This window comes from Stylophora pistillata, chromosome 1 (assembly GCF_964205215.1).
Source record: "Stylophora pistillata chromosome 1, jaStyPist1.2, whole genome shotgun sequence".
NCBI classification, from domain to species: domain Eukaryota; kingdom Metazoa; phylum Cnidaria; class Anthozoa; order Scleractinia; family Pocilloporidae; genus Stylophora; species Stylophora pistillata.
Genome location: NC_142519.1, coordinates 1,097,834 through 1,105,398, shown reverse-complemented (window position 1 = coordinate 1,105,398; position 7,565 = coordinate 1,097,834). Strand labels below are relative to the sequence as shown.

Genomic DNA, 7,565 nt, shown 5'->3' with positions numbered 1-7,565 from the left:
TTGGTGTCTCGTCATTGTCAGCCCAGGGCTGCCATAACCTTTATTTTAAACCTCGTTATGAAAGTTCTTGCTTACACTCAAGCGATTGATTGAAATTCAGCTTTGGAATTGTCATATGGCAACCGCCATGTTTTCATTAGTTTCATGCAACAGCCATGTTAAGGGCCTCATACTGACTTGCATCGATCCTTCATTTTGGTCTACGATTGAAACCCAATCTCGAAAAATTTGGTTGTGCCTGTACTTAAGCCAAATTTCTACTTTGCGTTCTCATAATCTCATCAGCTCCTTGTAATGCAGCACACTGAAAAAAAGTCTGAATTAAGATTGTGTTACTCATTAAGATTGCCAAGTTTTGAGCGGAGTTCCTGAACAACAGACGCCACATCCTTGTTTCCAGACAAATTTAACTTCGTCAAGGTCGTGCTCCCTTTAGCCTCATCAGCTAGCGCGGCAACACCACGATAGCCGATGCCGTTGCGGGCCAAATACAGCTCCTTCAGAATAGTATTACACTTAAGGACATTAGATAAAGCGAGAGCGCCACGATCAGTAATTTTGTTCCTCGATAAATCCAGCCTTTCCAGGGAATTATTGCATTTAAGGGCAGCAGCCAAAGCAGTAGTGCCAGAATCGCCAATGTTGTTATCGTGCAAACCCAGCTCTGTCAAGGTTTGGTTGCATTTGAGTGCTTCAGCCAGATCAGTGGCACCAGCAATTCCAATGTCACCGCCATCCAAAAGAATCATTTTTAAATAAGTGTTCACCCGAATTGCATCTGCAAGACAAGCAGCACCAGTGTCTCCTATTTTATTGCCAGACAGTCTCAACTCTGTCAGGGTTTCATTGCACTTAATGGCATCGGCTATGGTGGCAGCACCAAGATGGCCAATGTTATTGAAATTTAAATTCAACTTTGACAGAGAAGTGTTGCATTTCAGGGCTTCGGCCAGACCATCAGCACCAGTGTCGGTAATGTTGTTGAAGGGCAGTAACAATTCCGTCAGAGTTGAGTTACATTTGAGTAAACCAGCTAACGCAGAAGCTCCATTACCAAGAATTCTATTGGTGCTTAAATTCAACACTCTCAGGGACGGATGGCTTGAAAGGGCCTCGGCCAGAGCAACGGCGCCTCCAGCTCCAATTACATTGAAAGAAAAATGCAAACTTGTTATGGTTGTATTGGTTTTAAGTGCTTCAGTCAGAATAACAACATCGGGATCACCAACATTTGATCTTTCAAGAGAGACACATTCCAGTTGAAGAAGTGAGCCAAAAACGCGTGACAAACGAGTCGGCAGATCATTATCCTCCTTGCATTCTTTGATGCAGTCCAATACAACTCTGAACCATCCATCTCTGACTTCATCCACCTCCTGGTTCACGTGTGTCGCTATGCTCTTTACAAGGATCACCGTTGTTTCTTCGCATTGTGCTGATAGCATACCAAACACAAATGGAAGGACTTCTTTCAATTGGTGGATGAAATGTTTGTCAACAGCTATTTCGCTGGGGCTGATTTCCTTCGCAATCAACCGACGACACAGATAGTGTGCGGCAAACCATTCTTGAAAGCTCTTGTGAAGAAAAGCATAACGTCGGCGCGGTCTTAATTTGCTGCCTCCTGGCTGAACGGAAAGAAATCCAAATTTAGGTAAGTCACTTTTGTGATTTCCAAGCTCACTGTCGTCAAAGTCCAAGTTGTCTTCGAGCAAACCGTTAAGTGCTATCCCGCCAAGGTGCTTTAGTTGGGTTCTGTACTCTTCAATGAGGTCTTCGCCGTTTTCTGGAAGTTGTTTCTTTCGCTTGTATCTTCTCAAAACACATTGCACTATTTCCACGTACAGCTCCGTCCTACTTTCTGGGAAGACCCCTTCAAAGTCTTCACAAACCAGACAAAAAAGAGCGGTGTTGAGAGGATTTGCCGACATGTCTTTCAATTTTTTATCTTTTTCAATCTCTTCGATGAGAGTTTTAGCCAAATCCTCTCTTGTTTTGAAGTATTTCATGATAAAGTTTCGCACATCTTCTTCAGTGAACCCCTCAACCTCTAGCAATGTGTCACAGTGTATTCTAACTTTAACTCCAGCTTCGTGTCGCGCTGTAGCAACGAGGTAACAATTTGGAAGGATTCTTCCCTGGATGATTTCGGCAAACATTGGCAGTTTACTCGCAGAAACTTCATCCAATCCATCAAGGACCAGCAGAACCTCAGACTGATTGCGGCGAATGAAGTTGAAGAATTTCCCTTTTACGGCTTCATCGATATCTCGAGGTAGAAGTTGATCATCAATGGCCGCCCACAGGTCCCCCTTCACATCGCGACATTTGATGAACAATACGATTTTGAAGCTTGGCAGGAAACCACCTGTTTCTTCTTTCCCTACCGCCCAGCTGTAAACAAGTTTCTTGCAATAGGTTGTTTTTCCCATACCGGGCTTTCCCTCAATTAACGATGTTCTGGGACTCTCACATTCTTCGTGTGACTTGAAGATTTCAGACATGGTAACAACGTGTCCTTCGGCTCTCCTTCCTGCTTTCTTTCTATTTACCACCCTAAGTCTGGTGTAGATATCGCCAAGATGAAAGCAAAAGTCTTCGCACCACGGAAACGGTGCCAACCATCCCTCACGGACTTTGTAAAGTTGGCGTATTTCATCGACCAGTTTACTTGGATCAACATCATCTGAAAGTAGATTTTGGCGTTTCAAATAAGTTCAAGAAATAATGCTGACATGTGTTCCACAAGCTTTTTAAAATATCTGTACAGCACTATACAAATCCGCAATCACTATGAAGCGGTGGCATAGGAAATCAGCAGTTTACGATACGCCAAAGCATTTCGTTTGGTAACCCAGTTTTCCTTGGGGTGGTTTAGATTGCAACACAACGAGCTTGTATGTGTGTACATACCAATCAAGCAACGCTTTCGAATATACACTCGATTGCAAAAAAGTTGACGCCTATGAACGATTCAGCGTATATCCTATGGGTCTTGTATATTTTTTCGGTATACCCACGAGCCTTGAGGCGAACATTTCTAGAATACTTCGCCTGATTTCAGTACACTACTTTCCAACCTCTTATGTTCGCAGATAGTGAGCCTTCTGATAACGGTGCTAAACGTTTGAAATACTGACCTTCAGCTTGCTTTGATCCAAAGATGGCGTCCAACGTTTTACTGACGTTCTTCACTTGTTCTTTGACATGTTCAAGTTTTCCTTTAAGGATCGAGAATGTCTACTTGTTGATGAAGTCGACACATTTTCACTACATACATAATTTCCTAAAATTACAAGTTCTGTGTGGTTTTTCTATGAAAACGTTAAGTGTGAGAAAATCAAATTTGAGTTCGGAAATTGTGAAAATCTGAAGAACGTGATCTTTTCAATGAAGTCCCATCGCTAGCCTTACAAATTATTCACTTCCGATATGGATCGCAACGTTTTCACTGCATACTGTGCGTCTCCTTGATCACCCGAAGAAAACCAGTTGGAAGGAATCGAATGGTCACGGAAGTGACTCCATCGTAAGACAGACTATTACGTAAGCATTAAAAGTGCCATTAATGAATTAAAGCAAAGTTTTTCACAACATTAACCGTGATATATGGAACGTTCAAATCCGCCAAACAGTAAGATTTATTAATATTAGGGTCAAATCCGCCGAATAAGGAAGCTTGAATTCAATAAAAACTACATGTCCTTGTATCCTATACTAAAGAAGTAGAAAAAAAAAACATCCCTAACCAGAATACCCTCCTCTTACATTTAAAGAGGAGACACAAAGGATACAAAAAAACTCAATTTTAAGCATGTGAAAGACAGAAAAAGAACAGTTCCCTGAAGTCTGACCAAAGGAAAATAAAAGCTGCGAAATGGTATCCAATATGTATGCAAGCTGTCACATAATAAAACCAATTTTGTTAAAGTTAACAACTATTCACCGAAGTGGAGGTAGCTAGTGGTAGATACTAAAACAGTGTGATAATGTAGCACAAAAAGATGATTTTAAATATTTTACTCCCGCAATGGCTACGATGATTCGGGCGCGAGTTGCTTAGAGGTGAGAAAGGATGTTCAGAGTTTGAGTGGCCGATCAGGGCGCTCCTTCAAACCCATCTGCTGTTTTAATAAATACTAATACCTCCCTTGACACCTGGTTGACCCAAGGTGTGGCCTTCATGATTTCAAATCGCCTCCGTCGTTTGTTTTGAGTCCCCAACCCTAAAATAACTGATTTCATAACATACCTTCCACCTCGTGCAGCTTTTCTTTGATGTTGTCCTCATCTCTTTTCCACATTGATAGCAACTCCTTGTAGTGTTTTTCCATATCAGGATCCATACATTCATTCTTGAGCTTGTTAATAGCTGCAGCGTACTTTGCTCCTCCTAATCCAACTATTGCATCACCAATATCTTGCCATAAGGTATCGAATTTGGTGTCATCGACCACAGCTTGCTCAGCATGGCCGTATACAGTATTTCGATAGAACTTCACCCTGGCTATGTTAGCAGATGCACCACCTTCTGTAACAGGAGGAAGATGGTCCCAACCACTGCTGGGAGGACTGAGACCGCAGATATTCCTCAGTAGCACCACTAAGAGAGTGATATCAAAGCCAGCTGATGAAACAGATGCTGGAATGACAGGGAACAACTTCCCCCATTGTTTAGGATTAATAACTTTCTTCTTCTGAAGAGACTGTAGTTTTGCATGATTTGGGTGACCAGCCAAAACTGAATGGAGTCCCACCGGAGGGTGTATTCCATCAAATGTGTCCCTCAAGACCTGAGACCCGACATCCACCAGAAGACGACAAAGCCGTGCATAGTTGGTTGTCTCCTTGGATGAGACCACTGATGGTGGACCACTAGCCATCAGCGGGTTAGCTGATGAACCAAACAAATTGGTCAGCTTAACCTAGTTCTGTCCCACATTGAAAGTAGCGCGTATTTTTAAGCAATCATCAAATCTCATTACAAACAAATATCAACCTTTGGAGACATTTGATACTGGATCATGTCCCTACCATCCTCGTAAATATGTGAATGAAATATTATCTCAAAGTCCATAAACTCAAAGGGTCGGTTATTGAAACAAAAGACAAATTTAGCGCCGCATTAACGTGAAATGGCACGTGATTCACTTAAAATAGTGTCAATGACTTACCAGGACTGGTTTTGGTGCCCTTCTTCCGGCAATTAGCTTCTACTCTGTGTGAGAAAAAGAGGTGAAAATCTTACGTACACGTCGGTAAACGCGAAACAGGTTACTTTCACGTCGAAACGGTAAAGCACAACCGCCAAACCTGAGAAAATGGCAGGAAAAACTCGGTCACGTGGCCACTCTTACCGTTCACGTTTCACGTAAACGCGGTGCTAAGTCTTTCTAAAGGTTAACCCTTGTTCATCCACAGCGCGCTCTAAATAACCTTGAATCAAGCGGAAATATCAACTATAATTCAAGTTTTTGCAAAAACTGTGAAAGGGCTTCTTTTTAGGTCTAAAAGAAAAATCTAATTAGTTCAAACCCCTCCCTTCTATGAGGAACTTTCGAAGTCCATTTATTGACAAAAACTGGGGCCCGACATTAGACCTCGTTTCAATGACCGACCCAAAGTCTCTTAAAGCGGTGCATATAACCCAAACCCCAAGAATGTTATTAACCTTGAACAGTGTGGTGTATTTGTAGAGACTGAGTAGTATTGGTTCCAGTCTCCCCCTACGTTTGTTGTGAGGTTGTCAAGCAATGCCATGTGCTCGTAAGTTGTAAATATATTGAAACCTTTTTCCTCGTTGAATACGCTTCAAACAGAAATTCCGCTCATTTTTTCTTAATGAATATTACATCTACTCCACTACCTCTCTTAGCAAAACAACGATTCAAAGTTATTTGTTTTTACCGGGAAATAAAGTACAGTAAGTAGACTTGGGCGTTCGGGCAAATATCTTGCATGTTAGGGACAGTTTACCCCTCCGGTCCTCCCTTGTGCAGATCACATGACCTTAGCGACCATGTGCTCAAATCGCTGTGCGTTGTTTGTGCGTAGTGAGGTTTGCCTTTTTTCGTCTTTTGATGTTGATGTTCGGTTTCGCTTGGAGATGGCCAAAAATATGTAAGTTGTCGCTTTGTGTGTTATTCTTTTTCTTGTATTTCAATATTTGTTTCAGTTTCGAGTCTAGCTTTAAAAATTTGTAGCTGTGCCGAATGAGAAGATCGCGTTCAGATTAAACATCTCTAGTTCACAACATTTTAGTCTGAGATTATCTTCCACAATCTAGTTTAAGATCATGACCTAAGGACCGAGCGCAGTGAAGTTCATGTGTAGCGATCAAGGACCAATTATTTTTCTGTACAGCCCGACCGAACTCAGTCGTTAGGTATTTTACGAGTATATTTGAACCTTGACGTGAAACGATTACAAACAGTGTGCGAACAATGGACAACTACAGAAAAGGCACAAGAATTTAAAAAAAATTCTTTCATTTTTCCCGAATCAGAACAAGAAATTCATCGCAATACGCGACTTACAGTTTTCTTTTAAATTTATATCCAAAATAGAGATTTCACGTTCTTGGAAATTTGACAGAGCCGAGCAAGTGCGGCGCCGGATAACTTTACACGGCCTGCTCGCGTGAGGGCTGACGTGTGCAGGCTACACACGTCAGCTTTCATTATCCAAATTGCGTGAGTGGGGCCGTACGGGTAACATGATAATTCAGTTGTTGCACGTACTTCATCTATAAACGAGATCTCAACATGAATTCAAAAATTGTTTGAATACTCCCACAAATTAATTCAATGAGGGATTTTTACAAAAGTTTTATCATTTTTGAACGGTGCTTGTGTTTACTTGATTCATGTGAATAGCCAAAATATTTCGAAACAGTGTGGGCATATTTGCTAAAACTTCCGCTTTCAGTCATGTTTAATATTCAGCAGACCAACATCACTAAGACAATCCTCGTCATCCTAGAGAATAAACACAGAAGAACTACTTCTATTGATGGTACTTCTTATCAACGATATCAAAAGATTTCCCGGATGTTTATTTCCATGCCGAGTGTCTCTCGACAAATCCTGTGACATATATACATACTTACATAACCTTTATTAACATGTGTAGTCGTTCTAGTGCCTGTAGGCACTGAACCGTTTGAAGCATTTGTTTGAATAACAATTTCAACATTTTGCTCACCTAATGAGTTGAAACCTCCTTTTCAACCACAGCTAGCAATTGGCATTTACAGAAGCCTTTCAATGCACGTAGCTATCGATAATGGGAAACGATAGAGTCTTGCATGTACATGTATGAAACAAAGTCCGACGCTGACGCTGCATTCATCAGTCGATGACGTTTTGTGACAGTACGATTTGATTTTCGAGCCCGCACTCACTTTGCCCAGAGGAATTATGGAACTAGGTAACACAAGGTAGTGTAACGTTACAGACAACTGACCGACTTTTTTTTACTTTTCTTGTGTATCATTTTGTCTTATTATATTATATTTCGCTTTTTTTTTTTTTATACTTTTCTCGTGTATCATTTTGTCTTATTAT

The 7,565-nt window shown here is 41.2% G+C and overlaps 1 protein-coding gene across 2 annotated transcripts; it reads right to left on the bottom strand.

Annotated features, from left to right (window-relative positions):
• On the bottom strand, positions 1 to 7,345 carry LOC111335261 (uncharacterized). 2 transcript variants are annotated; one of them, XM_022941132.2, is made up of 5 exons: positions 7,204 to 7,345; positions 5,175 to 5,218; positions 4,253 to 4,894; positions 3,141 to 3,221; positions 1 to 2,686 (listed from the first exon to the last, which is right to left on the bottom strand). In XM_022941132.2, the coding sequence occupies exons 3-5, from the start codon at positions 4,881 to 4,883 to the stop codon at positions 333 to 335; spliced, it is 3,066 nt and encodes a 1,021-aa protein (XP_022796867.1). In that variant the 5' UTR covers positions 4,884 to 4,894; positions 5,175 to 5,218; positions 7,204 to 7,345; the 3' UTR covers positions 1 to 332. The 2 variants fall into 2 exon arrangements, with proteins under 2 accessions (XP_022796867.1, XP_088586201.1); XM_088730075.1 differs by lacking the exon at positions 5,175 to 5,218 and having other exon boundaries at positions 7,204 to 7,337.
• Positions 7,346 to 7,565: the final 220 nt, after the last annotated feature.